This window comes from Anopheles stephensi, chromosome 2 (assembly GCF_013141755.1).
Source record: "Anopheles stephensi strain Indian chromosome 2, UCI_ANSTEP_V1.0, whole genome shotgun sequence".
Taxonomy (NCBI): domain Eukaryota; kingdom Metazoa; phylum Arthropoda; class Insecta; order Diptera; family Culicidae; genus Anopheles; species Anopheles stephensi.
This window is the reverse complement of record NC_050202.1, coordinates 82,762,974-82,775,930: the sequence shown is the minus strand read 5'-3', so window position 1 is coordinate 82,775,930 and position 12,957 is coordinate 82,762,974. Positions and strand designations below refer to the sequence as shown.

Genomic DNA, 12,957 nt, shown 5'->3' with positions numbered 1-12,957 from the left:
TGTCGGTCGTTCAGTGCGGTTTTCGGTTTGTGGAGGTCGGTCGATCGGTCGTGTGTCGGCGGAACGCATATCATACGCAGATTACGATTCTCCCTGCTGTTCCGAGTGCTTTCCGAGACGCGACGGGTAAGCCGGGGCACAATCGGCCCGGCGGGTGCGTTCTTTTGATTAGCTTTCGGTATGTAAATATTTAAACCACCATACGAAACAGTGCTGCCCGTTCGTGTTGCCGTTTGCATCCGGTCGCCCAAAAGTGTACTTTGCCCGATCACCTTCAGTTTCAGAAGCAATAGCCGATAGGCGTGTCCGATTGCTGGTGGCATGGCTTATCTTATCGGGAAAATATTACAATTACTGTCCCCCCCCTCACCGGGTAGCTAATGGGCCAGCTAATCGGAGGCGTCACGTCCGAGCGGGAGTAGCGCTTTTTCCCTGTCCCGAACACGGGTACTGTGAAACACGTGTAGCGAGCGGACTCGTTCTAGAAGCCATCAGTGGGCAGTTTTAAAATTGTTTTTTTTTTTTTAGTTTTTGGTAAATGTCATGCTCGGCTAAATGCACCGCATTTTTTGTGCGTGCTGTATTCGCCGAATGAAAGTAGGTCAACCGACGACGACGGGTTTTCCTTTTTTTCTTCCCTGCTCTCTACGAACGATCCGGATTCGCTATTCAGCATGCTGCATTTGGAGGCTCGTCCACCGTTTGCGTGTGTTGGTTTGGTTTTGTGTACGGCGAATGACGTCTGTGCAGGCCCCAGCTTACAACAATGTGCAATGTGTACGATCGCTAGCGCTTCTACTATGTGAGCTTTTTAATGCTGTTATCATACATAGAGGCATTCAATTTAGAAATTTCATTTTCGGTTGTTCAAATTATTGGAATAGAGCCAATTTGAAGGTGTACTCTGCCTCGTTAACACCTTGTTAGCGCATCACATGTAAATTTGACAGCTGGGTTTGTGTACATGCCTCCATGACGTCAACAGTCTGCTGCATTGTAAAGCGTCCTTGAAAAACCGAAGCTTGCAAAAATGTTATTGAAACTCCCAATGGAAACAAATATGGGCAAGCTTCAAGCTGCTTTTCTTGCACTTGCCCTTATGCTCTGCCTAATGCCTTCGATTTAGTTCGCATTATGATATAAAAAAAACCTTTATTTAATGCACCATATAAACACACGCACCCGTCGGCTACTTGACATGCGTGCGTCAGTGAAGTGTGTGTGTTGTTTTCCGCCTTCATTTCTGACTCTCCGTAACTGTCAACGTGTGTAGTAGCGAACGGAAATTGGCCGGAACACGAAGCGCCGGGAACCTGCGGTGGCCACAGGAATTGTCGCGCCCAACACGGGACCGGCTGCGGCTGCAGTGGCAGTGATGGTCAGCAAAAGAAGGTGCACAGCGTCATAAACCCAGTGTCCTCCTCTCGTGCACCGGATCGGATCGCCCCACGGCGACGAGGTGATAACACACCACCAACGATCTCGCGCCAAGCCGGTTTAGCGAAAAGTGGGCAGGAAGGGGGATAGCGGGGCAGGCGGGTGGGTGGCGTACCGAGACATGTGTTTGTTTCCATTATTACGGGGCCGGTTTTAACAGTGAAGGAATGTCGTTTTCGCGAGCAGCGGCGGCGGCAGTTTAGTCTGCTGACTCAGCTGTCTCGCATTGCGTTCGTTCATTTCATTTGTCTGGCTGACGAGTCTGCATCATCATGATAACGTGGACACGGTGATAAGTTCTTCGACACACCTTCGTTGGCAGGGTTCTTCGGGCGCAACCACACGTGCAGCAGCAGAGTGGATCAGCAATCGCGCGGTGACATTATGCAACGCACGTACAGACGAGCAGTGGCGGTCGATACATAATAACGTGTGCTAGAATTGCGACTGTGTGTGGCGAGTTAAACGAGCCAGTTTCTGTGTTGCAGTGAGAGGTGACCGACCGACCGAGCGAGCTGCAATCGAAGCGTCAGTACGGTAGAGAGAGGCAGAAGAGGCGGCGGCTGCACATTCGGCATGGCTTCCGTGGAGCGCAGCAAATTGATTGGCGTGATCGATGCAGGCACGAACAGTGCGCGGTTTGTGGTAAGGGAGGATGGGGGCACGGCACGTATGACACGTGTCTGCTGCGGACGCCAAACTTGGTTGTAACCGTTTTCGTTGCTTTCGTTCCAGATCTTCAAACTGCCGGAATTCGAGGAGATTGCAGCGCACCAGATACGCATCACGCAGATCGTCCCGCGCGACGGCTGGACCGAGCACAATCCCGTGGAAGTGTTGGAAGCGGTACGGCTGTGCGCGGTCGAAGCGTGCCACCAGGTGGAGAAGCTTGGCTATGTCGTTAAGGATATCGCCGCCATCGGTATTACGAACCAGCGCGAAACGACTGTCGTGTGGGACAAAAACACCGGCGAGCCTTTGTACAATGCCATCGGTAAGCGATGAATTTGCAATGGAGTATTACGAGAGAAGATTTGCAAAAACAAATTACCCCTCATTCCAGTGTGGAACGATATACGGACGGATAAAACGGTCGATCGAGTATTGGCCCGCCTGCCGGAGCAGAACCACAATCACTTCCGGGCACTATCCGGCCTACCGATTTCACCCTACTTTTCCGCCCTCAAGCTAAACTGGCTCAAGGACAATGTGGTGGCAGTGCGGAAGGCGTGCCGGGAGAAGCGTTGCTACGCCGGTACGATCGATACGTGGTTGGTGTGGAACTTGACCGGTGGCCCGCAAGGTGGTGCATTCGTGACGGACGTTACCAACGCTTCCCGGACGCTGCTAATGAACATCGAAACGCTGCACTGGGATCCGCTGCTGACGAAAACGTTCTCCGTGCATCCGGACATGTTGCCGGAGATTCGCAGCTCGTCCGAGATCTACGGAAAGGTGAAGGATAGCAGTGTGCTCGATGGTATTCCGATCAGTGCGATACTCGGCAACCAGCAGGCGAGTCTTATCGGGCAGCGCTGCTTGAAGGAAGGTCAGGCAAAGAACACTTATCGGAAGGGATGCTTTCTGCTGTACAATACGGGCACGAGGGTAGGTTATGCGAAGGCGGAGGGTGGTGAAGGCATCAAGTGGTTGTTTTAATTCGATTTGTGTTTTGTTGTAGTACGTCCAATCGACACACGGCCTGGTGACGACGGTAGCGTACCAGCTGGGACGGAATGCGCCGCCGGTGTACGCGCTGGAAGGGTCGGTAGCGGTAGCCGGCGTGGCCATGAACTGGTTGCAAGACAACCTGAAAATAATCAAGGACATCAAGGAGTCCGAACAGGTAGGTGGCCTTTCGAATGACATTTAAGAGAGATGGATGGAATCTGGAGACGGGTTTCATTATCATTGGAGTGATAAAGATAATTGAGTAAAGCTTATTTGTACGGCGAATTGGTTGCTTAAGAATGCAAATTAGATTACAAAGTGCCCGCAACAGCAAGATCAAAAGAGAGCTGTAAAGTCATTTGTAGCCATAATTGATGGTTCTTTGATGTTTTACGACGTACCAGCTGAGCCAATTGGACAGCGCCATCTATCAACAAACTTGCGTTTGACAGCTGTTCTTGTACTAAGCGATACTAAGCGTAGGTTAGGGAAGGTTTTCTTCAAAAATTACTTTAGATGGAAATTGAGTTCATTTTTTACCTTCACAATCTACCTTTTAATCTTATACAGTATTAGTACATTAGTATTGGTCTTAATGGAATATTCCACCCAGTTACGAATCACCGTGAATCCCGGTGGGTTTGTTTGCTGTTTGATTCTTATAACGACTTTGTCATTGCAGATCGCTGGCAGCGTGTCATCGACGGGCGATGTTTACTTTGTACCTGCATTCACCGGACTGTACGCTCCCTACTGGCGAAAGGATGCGCGAGGGTAAGTGTGTCCGCCCGCGAGCTCATAAATTCAGCGCGTTATCATCATCGGTATTAGATTATACGCGACAAGAGCGTGGTGCAATTCTCACACCCAGCTCGAGTACCAATCGCGAAACCATCAATATTACACCCGCGCGCTGTCCCGCGGGGTTGTAAATGCGGTTTCGGGCCTCCCATTAAGATAGTGGCAAAAGATTGTGCTGATTGGGAAAAGGCGCAAGATGGTTAGGGCTCTTGCGGGGGAGGTGCAGTTGTTTTGCTCTTCGCGGGCGATGGTTGACTGCTGAGCTGAGCAGCGTTTAGTGGTCGCGCGCGAGACCTTGATCCGTAGCTGCTCGGGCACGTCCGTTCGACGACGCGCTGGCATAGCACTGCGTGATGTTTGCGCCCGTTCTACGGTTGACTATTTTTATTCCTGCTTAAGGTTACAAATGGTTCCCTACTTAAAATGTTGATGACGAAGGTTGCGCACAGGTTTGATTCGTTTCGCGCGCCGCGAGACAGACACGTTTCGCGCTTCCGTAAACTGAATCACGAGATCAACCCCGATCGGTGATTCCCCCCCTCGAGAGTCGGGCCTTTTTTTTCTTCTCCGTACATGACTACATCGTGCCCTTCCTAATTCAACTTAATGACTGCTTGTACACCAGCACACATACATGTCTTTACTAACACATCATCAGCATCTCTCGCTCGATCGCATGGCTACTTCGCTTGAAATTGATTTCGGGTTTCTTTCGCAGCATATTTTGTGGTTTGACCAGTTTCACTACCAAGCACCACTTCGTGCGGGCCGCCTTGGAGGCGGTCTGCTTCCAAACGCGGGACATTCTCGAGGCGATGAAGAAAGACTGCGGGTAAGTATGGCAAGCGAGTGCCCGCGCCCCCTCCCCCCCTCCTGTAACCTATTCCGGTACCGGTTATGTTGTGCGGACACCACAGATACACGTTTGTTGTTGTTGTTTTTTTCGATGCAGCATCAACCTCAACAAGCTGCACGCGGACGGTAGTATGGCGAGCAACAGTCTCCTGATGCAGCTGCAGGCAGATTTGGGCGGCATTCCTGTGTGTAAGTAGAATGAGACGCCGAACCGAACGAAGGCTCGCGATAATACGTTACGTATTATCTCGCGCCCCCCCCCCCCCGTGTTTAGGTGTCGTGATCTGTCGGGGGGGTGTTTTTACGTCGTGTGCTACCCTGGGGACATGATTGACTAACTGCTGTTGGCACTTTGTTTGTAACCGGCAGTGAGAACGGAGGTGCACGAACCGGCCGCACTCGGGACCGCGATGGCCGCTGCACAGGCGAACGGGGTAGACTTGTACAAGCTGGAAGCGGAAATCCGGTAAGTGAATGTGCTTTTGTGTGTGTGTGTTATCTGCTCCGGAGGTGAAATAATTAATTTCCCACTACCGGTTCGCCACCGGCGATAAGCGATTCGCTTTTACGACAGTCGAGTGTTTGGGTTTTCCGATAGTTTTGTTTTGTGTTTTTCTGCATACCGCTTACGAGATAGATAAAACGGGATGGTGTTTTTCGCAATTTTTCCGCAGCGGTTACACAGGTGTTCAATCACACCACGAAACATTCCTCCCGACGACGACCGAAGAGGAACGGAATGCGCGGTACACCAAGTGGAAAATGGCGGTCCAGCGGAGCTTGGGCTGGGCTGTATCGAAGAAGAGTGAAGCAATGACGGGTAAGCGGTACAGGATTGATTGTAAAAATACTCTAACACATTGTTTTCTTCCTCCCAGACGAACGTTACAGCTTGCTAGCCTCGATTCCCGCGGGACTGTTCCTTGCCACAACTTTCCTAATGTTGGTCCACTCGCAACGGCGGTGAGTGTGAGCTGCATCGGACGACAAAGATACGACCACCGGTATATCGTCTACAACTAGTCTGCTAAATTGTTAACAGTGCGTAGCTTTGGAACACACATTCGCTGACAAAAAAGACAAAGCACAAAGCGTGTGCGCACGGTGCTACCCCTAGTACACACTAAGAGCAACAATCAACGATCCCATTTGGAATGTTGGCTTAGTATCGTACGAAAAGCTCAGGTTTTACATCCTTTGTTCGATACTCTTTTACCTCTTACCGGTACGTGTGCTTGTTTTTGTACCGCGAAATTCCGGTAACAAAATGTATAGCTAGGCGAGGGAAGGGAGAAGAAGAGGAAGCGCTCAAACCAATTTTACCATATATATTCCAACGGCAACACTGTGCTTAAAATGCGGAAGTGCGGAAAACAACGCGATCCATCGATATTACCTGGTGATACAGATGTGTACTACACGGAGGACGACGAGGACGTCTAGCAGTAGTCTAGGTTAGTTCCAATTCCAATTTGCCTCCCAAGATAGATGGAAAGATTTGCTTGTTACGGGAGCTTGTGTTTTTTCATTAAAGGGAGGGTTGTGTTTGTGACCGGGGGGGGGGGGGGGGGGGGGGGGGGGGGGGGGGGGGGGGAAGGGCCTAATGTAGTTAAAAATTGTAATACCGTTTTTTTCGCGAAAAGGTAACGAATAAAAGTTAGCTTAAATTGAAAGAGAAACAGTGACGAAGAAGTTGCGCTATTGTTGTTCTTTACAATCTATTTTGTAATAAAGATTCGCTAGTTGCCAAATAGATCGCTAGAGAAATGTTTTTTTTTTTAATGTGAGAAAGAACATGAATTTTATTTGCGTAACGCACTGTATTTTCCCACATCGCTTATCGGGGTTGCGTGATATCGAATGCTCGCTACGTGGTCACTCACCGCGTGCGTGAGAGCAGCGACACTCACGATGCGCGACGATTCGGTGAAGCTTTCGGCGGTTGCTAGGTAGCAGCGATGGAGACGCATGGTGATTCTAGTGCTGCCGATGACCGATTCTCAAAACTGAAGTTGTGTTCAAGCGTGCTACGGGCGGAACGAGGATGGAACTCAACATCCTGACACGAACACCAGCACCAAAAACCGGAAGTATGTTTCTCGGTCAGAGGAAAACTCACAAGGAAGGAGTCACTCCGCTGTCAGTCGGTAAACGTACGGGTAACGAATCGGTAGTGGTCGTCGCCCGTCGTCGTGGTGGTGTGTGCGCTCTCGCAGTCCATGGCATCCGGAGAGGTGCGTGCAGAGGTGTGGGATAGCTGAGTGGGATAATAATGAAAAAGAACTGTTCAGCGATCCAGGGAACGATGAGCGCGCAAAGGATGTAAGAAGAAAAGTGTTATTACCACCAGGAGACGGCTAGTGTAAATGTGATAAACGCTCCCGGAACGACACCCGGATTCCTTGGCACACGCAGACACAAGGCGACCCTCTGCCACCAGTATCGATTATGCGTATCGCGTGAGGGAAAAGCAACGAGTACGATCCAAGCAAGCGGTGGCCACCAGAACGTTGACAACGGAGCAACGAGTCCGCTGCTGGTGCTGCTGGTGCTGGTGTCGCTGGTGTTGCTGATGGACGGGAGAGTCTGGTGACCTAAAAGCTTGCCAACGAAAAGCGCTTTGCTCTGTGCGTGTGTATGTGGTGTGTACCGCGTGTCTACGGTCGTCTGTCTTCCCTTAGTACGTGTTTCGTGGTGTGAGTGTGTGTACACCAGTTGATGTGTTTACTGTACAGGATAAAGAGCGCGGTGCGTGAAGAAAATGGAGACGGGTTAATGGTGAGATGTGAACCGACTGATAGTGCGGCTATTTTTAATTGAATCCTCCTTCCCGGTGAACTGAGCCCGCGATTCCTGGTGCCTCGCTATCCTCGCTCCGCATCCTTGGCTAGCTCCCGTTCCACTGTGCTACACATCCATCCGGAATCGAGTTCGCGACTCGCTGGGTCCTCCGACCGGACCACCGACGACATCATCATGCTACAATCAAGCATAATACTTCCGGCGCTGCTGCTGCTGTTGCTGTTGCTGCAATTTCCCAGTCAGCTACGTGAGTATATGGCGAATCGGGGCCAAGGCAAGGCACGCTTGTAATCTGCGAGGTAACGATGGGTTGGCTGAAGAAATCAACTGGATTCAATTTGCATGCATAAGTAACTACCTCCGCACACACTGTGTGAGTGTTTGTGTGTGTGTGTGTGTGTGGTTCTCCATCCAGGACTCTTGTTGCTTCTTGGCATCGCAGGACAGAAGCGGAAGTGTGACTGAGCTGTCATCACGTTCCTCCAATGTTCGGGAACCTCGAACCGGTGCTGTATCATCGGGCTTTACGGGCTTGTACCACTTAACGGCTTAACCCCTTGGTTTTGATGGTGCCGTCTGGCGTAATAAACAGGCTTGCGTCACATTCGTAAATCGTAAAACGGCGTACGCGGAAAAATCAATTTTACCTTCGCCTACAAGGGCTTGTACACATAAAAAAAACATGCCCGAATTAGAATATCCAAACCCATCGAAATGCTCATTCGATGGGTGATTTGTGTGTTTGATCAATTTTCGCATAAAGCGAGAAATAAGGTCGTTTAGAACAGTTCGGCGGGCTACAAATAGCCTCTAGCGGACGTTTTGTAAAAAAAAAAGAAAAGAAAAGCCCACAAAGAATTGCGTACGAAACGATGGCCCTTTGAAAGAACTCTTGTGCGAAGAAACAATGTGCACACTGCAGAGGTGTTCCCGGCAAACACCTGCAATAACAACCAATATCCTTAGGGGACCCGCAACCCGGTACGTGACAAGTACGTTACACATTAAACGAGTACACTTGCCCAACCCTTCTCCCGGAGTGGGAGACACCAGCCTCAAAGGACTCAAGCACCACCGGCTTGGGGACAATCCCTTGCACGCTGCCGAGTGAGTGTGCTGCTCGCGCGCTGCCGTTGTTCCTTTGATAGCCGACCGTGGGCGAATCGGAATCTGCTTGGGGATGTTCTGCTTTTGGTTCTTCGTGCCACTTGAATGCCCGCAACAAACGGTTGACTGGAGCGCTCCCGCAGGAAATGTAGATGCAGAAGCATGAATGAATGCATGAATGAATGCGCAAGCTGCAGACGAACGCTGGTGCGTGATGAGACACAGAATTGCCTCGAGAATAGAGAATAAATGTTCCTCCTCCAACTTTGTACGCTACCCCCAACGGGCTCAACTTACTCACGGGTTCAGCGGCCCAGTTCTGGAAACGGTATTTTTGGAATGCACTCAACTGTAATGCACTTTATCCGGGGGAATATAATTGCATGATTTGCAGCAGTAGAAAAAAGTAGAACGGTGAGCAAGGAATTTGCTATTGTCGTTTGTATCTTGGTACGTGCGATGGTGCGCTTGTCATGGCAGAGAATATCAAATAATGAATGAAACCAGATAAAAGCATTGGGTGGGGGGGAGAACTGCACGGTTGCAGATGACACCTTTAAACTTTAAGAATTGTTTATGAGAATAGAAGCTCTCTGGGAAGGCCAAGGAAGTTCAAGGAATGATTTGGAAATGTTTAAATTCAATTCCGGTTCCAAAACTTTAAGCCTCAAAGCCGGGGTTTACGTCCTGAACACTACTCTTACAGTGTTGTGTCCTCCTGTAGCCTAACTTTAGGCGCCTTGTACTTCCTGTAGTGAATTGAAATTTAGAGTAAAAGACTCGAGAAGGCCCTCCCCTGACAAAATTTGTAAGGCACTTATTTACGTTACGTAATTTGTAAGGCAGGATTTACGCCTAAATATATACAATCTGCAGTACACGTTGCGAAATCTTCACAGTGTGCTTCAGTGTGGTCAAAAATGGTTGAATAAAGTCGAATGAAATAATGCTTATTATTCGATTAAACCCCTCTCCCTCTATCCTGACGATTTATATTGGCTAACAAGAGCTACGTAATAATTTTTGGTCACGCTAGGATTGACCAATCAGGCTTACAATATACACGGAGTTCCCGGACGGTGACGGAACATTGGTTCGATGGATACTTGTTAACGAGCATATATGTTCAGAAAAGGAGGAAAAAAAAGAATATCAACATTTCAAATCACTTCTTACAATGTATATTATCATTCTCTACTCGCTACCCAGTAACAGTATTAAGGAACAATGCACAATGTTTATATGAAACTTGTTATGACCATACAAAAATCCCATTGTGCAATAAAAATGACAGGCCACAGTGCTGCACACAAAAGATTCTCTCGAGTCTGTTACCAAATTTAGTATAAAGAATTCACTTTTGTACTTCTACTTGTTTCTATCAACAGATGGTGAAGGAATACGGGCCAAATTCGCCAACTACGAAACGAAGTTCATAAACGACTTCATCAACTTCACCCGCCCGGCCGGAGATATCATGGAACCGATCTACTACGATTACGACGGCGGCACTAAAACGTCAGACTACGAAACGGGCATGACACTGGGTGGCATACCGATTCCGGAGGAAACACCGGGCCGCTCGGCTTTGGCAGCTGGAGAAGTAACGCGACCGCCGGACATTTTTCCCGATCCGGACAAAATTTACGCTTCCTTCATTAACAAGAGTACGATGAAGCGGAACCGATACCCTGGGGAGGAGAATGTGATAAAAGTGTGTAAGTATTGGTTGAGGCGATAAGCTCATGGGACGGTTCAATTCGACCTTCTCTTTCTCCCTAGATTCCTCGAAATCCTTACGCAAATCGCCACAGGCACACACGACCGAGGATGAGAGTTCCTTCGATAACATAACAACGACATGAAGGGGCACGATTTCATCGACAACATCATGTACATCTACTACGGTACCAATGGGAATCTGCGCAAGGATCTCGGCGGCAATGTGATCGTGATCGGGGCCGTCTTTGCGCTCGCCCCTCAGATACTGACCATCATCATACTGTTCCTGCGAAATCGACGTCTCCGTCACTTTAATGCGTTCTATCCGATCTGCCTGAACCTGCTGCTGGCGCTGATCGCATCGAATTTGTCCTTCATTTTGGGCGTGCAGGCAACGCGAAATGTGATCCGGTGTGAGCTGATTGCACTGCTGCTGCACTATTTGCATCTGAGTACGAGCATCTGGTGCTTCATCTACATCTACGTGATCTACGATCTGATTGCGAACGAGTGTACGCCGAAGCTGAAGTACCACTACCTGATGGGGTACGGCATTCCGGCGGTGTACGTTTTGGTGAGTGGCTTGAAGTGGGGTATTTACTGTGTGAGGAATTTTATAACAGCTCTCCTTCTCGTATACTCCATCCAGTTCTCGTACGCCTCCTCTATCGATCGGTTCGAGGTGCATCGTTACTGCTGGATGTCGATCCAGAAGGGTATGATCGTGAGTTTCATGGTGCCGATCTCGTTCCTCATCATACTGACCACCGTGCTGGGAACGCTGAGCCTCAAGCGTATCTCCACCAAGCAGACGGAGCTGCTGTGCGAAAGCATTGAAAGCATAATCGAAACGACGTCCAAGTGTAACGACATTATCTATCCCCGATTACCGTCGTTGGCTGGCGTTAACATGGCTATGGTGTGCCGAAGCAATAGCTATCCACAGCTGGAACAGGTGAAGGATCGTAACGCGGTGTGCTGCCAGGAGTACGCTGATTGTGCCAATCGTCACTCGGTGGTCACATTGCCACAGCCAGTCACTACCGCCGGAATGTCCACCGCCGCGGCCGTCAGTCAGTATGCGATGAACGCAACGAAGCGTTCGTTCGATTGTTACGACACAAGGATCGATTTGGGACAGCTGTCCCTGGCGGAGCTAACCACACCGAGCATGGCGTCGGATGTGCAGGACTTTACCGAGTTCAAGAAGGCGATCAAGTTCGGGCTGTTCTTCCAGCCGATCTTCTCCGTGTGCTGGTTCCTGGAGGTGATCGCACTGGAGAATGTGCACTCGTGCGTGATGCCGGTAATATTCGCCATCAGTTTCAATATTCTGGTAAGTCGGGGCGAACGACCGCTGAGGGATCTCTGTTAAACATTGATTTGTTCTGTCCTGTCCTGTAGAACTGGTGCATGCTGGTACGCTCCTCGAACGTTTGTCCGTACGTGAGCTCCACGATGGAGAAAACGCTGGAAAGCCAGCAGGCAGCATCGTGTGGCGAGTCGCTGAACGGTACGATTGGCCCCGGTGGTGATAACGACCCCACGCAGACAAGCGTCTGCACCGATACGATTCCATTGCTTTGTGCTTCCAACAGTGGATCCACTGTCATCAGTCCGAGTTCTACCGTTTGCGCTTCGCTGAAGGGTTCCGGCGCGACGGTTGCTACCGTACCGCGCAAGTTCTCGGCCACTTCCATCACCGACGACCAGCAGCAGCAGCAGCAACCACTGTTCTACAGTAACTTCATCGGAACAACCAACGTGCCCATGTCCTGGGAGTCGAGCATCGATTTGGGTGCTTACCATTTGCACGAAACGAAGAATGCTGACTGTATCAGTACGATCAGCAATTGAGACGATCGTCCGTATGGGGACGTTTGGTGAAGAACTTTTTGTGTGCGGGAATTGTAACGATCGCGTGAAGAGCGTTGACTAAAAAGGGAAATTGTTGGAACTGGAACCATATCAAGGCACGATACTACTAGCAAGTTGTGAAACACGTTGATGGCTACGGTCGTGGGCTGATCCTAGATCGGCTGCGGACGGTACCATTTAGTTTTGTGATAACGGTGTAGCGGATAGATTGTTCCGATCTGTCACCGGATCGTTTCTCTAGATGCATTGCCTATATGCGGTAGCATTTCTCCTCTTTACCAGTTGTCAACACTTACCAGTACCATTTAAAAGTCTATATAATATGAAGTGAGAGAGTAGTTCTTGAATGGCAAAGGTGGAGATCTTTAGACCACGTTGTTCTCATTTTGAAAACTGTTTTAGCCTTTAAGGCACACTAACGTTCTTTCAAGCTTAAATTGAAGGCTAATTTGCACAAGTTTAAGCATTTTTCCGGAAACAGTATTTATTGAATTTGCATATTTATTGTAAATATTGTAGCTTATTAACTTTAGTGGTTTCTATTCCGTTGGCGATTAATATTGTAACACAATTCTGTTCACAAATGTTGATCTCCAAGTAATTGTTTCTCTAAATCAACAAAGGCAAGAAGCAATTTTTATTCAGGATCATGTATCCAAACAACACCACGCTTCACCAGTGCGG

At 49.2% G+C, this 12,957-nt stretch overlaps 2 protein-coding genes across 5 annotated transcripts; both read left to right on the top strand.

Moving 5' to 3' along the window:
• The first annotated feature begins 4 nt into the window (after nt 1–4).
• On the top strand, nt 5–6,272 carry LOC118505703 (glycerol kinase-like). 4 transcript variants are annotated; one of them, XM_036041856.1, is made up of 11 exons: nt 5–178; nt 1,926–2,082; nt 2,173–2,431; nt 2,501–3,045; nt 3,119–3,283; nt 3,791–3,882; nt 4,628–4,741; nt 4,862–4,953; nt 5,134–5,230; nt 5,439–5,584; nt 5,643–6,272. In XM_036041856.1, the coding sequence occupies exons 2-11, from the start codon at nt 2,014–2,016 to the stop codon at nt 5,729–5,731; spliced, it is 1,668 nt and encodes a 555-aa protein (XP_035897749.1). In that variant the 5' UTR covers nt 5–178; nt 1,926–2,013; the 3' UTR covers nt 5,732–6,272. The 4 variants fall into 4 exon arrangements, with proteins under 4 accessions (XP_035897749.1, XP_035897746.1, XP_035897748.1 ...); XM_036041853.1 differs by having other exon boundaries at nt 6–178; nt 1,760–2,082; XM_036041855.1 differs by lacking the exon at nt 5–178 and adding an exon at nt 1,230–1,459 and having other exon boundaries at nt 1,760–2,082.
• An 83-nt stretch (nt 6,273–6,355) lies between these two features.
• LOC118505700 lies at nt 6,356–12,482 on the top strand. The gene is given in 6 exon segments (XM_036041848.1): nt 6,356–7,813; nt 10,062–10,391; nt 10,456–10,521; nt 10,524–10,969; nt 11,045–11,731; nt 11,800–12,482. Coding segments are annotated over 6 exon segments (2,055 nt in total). The 5' UTR covers nt 6,356–7,740; the 3' UTR covers nt 12,253–12,482.
• Nucleotides 12,483–12,957: the final 475 nt, after the last annotated feature.

What these genes read in the sequence shown, in the direction of transcription:
- LOC118505703 (XM_036041856.1), top strand. Translation starts at nt 2,014, where the DNA reads ATGGCTTCCGTGGAGCGCAGCAAATTGATTGGCGTGATCGATGCAGGC. An exon ending in TTTGGGCGGCATTCCTGTGT is followed by an intron (nt 4,954 to 5,133) that starts GTAAGTAGAATG and finishes TGTAACCGGCAG; the next exon opens with TGAGAACGGAGGTGCACGAA. An exon ending in AAGCTGGAAGCGGAAATCCG is followed by an intron (nt 5,231 to 5,438) that starts GTAAGTGAATGT and finishes ATTTTTCCGCAG; the next exon opens with CGGTTACACAGGTGTTCAAT.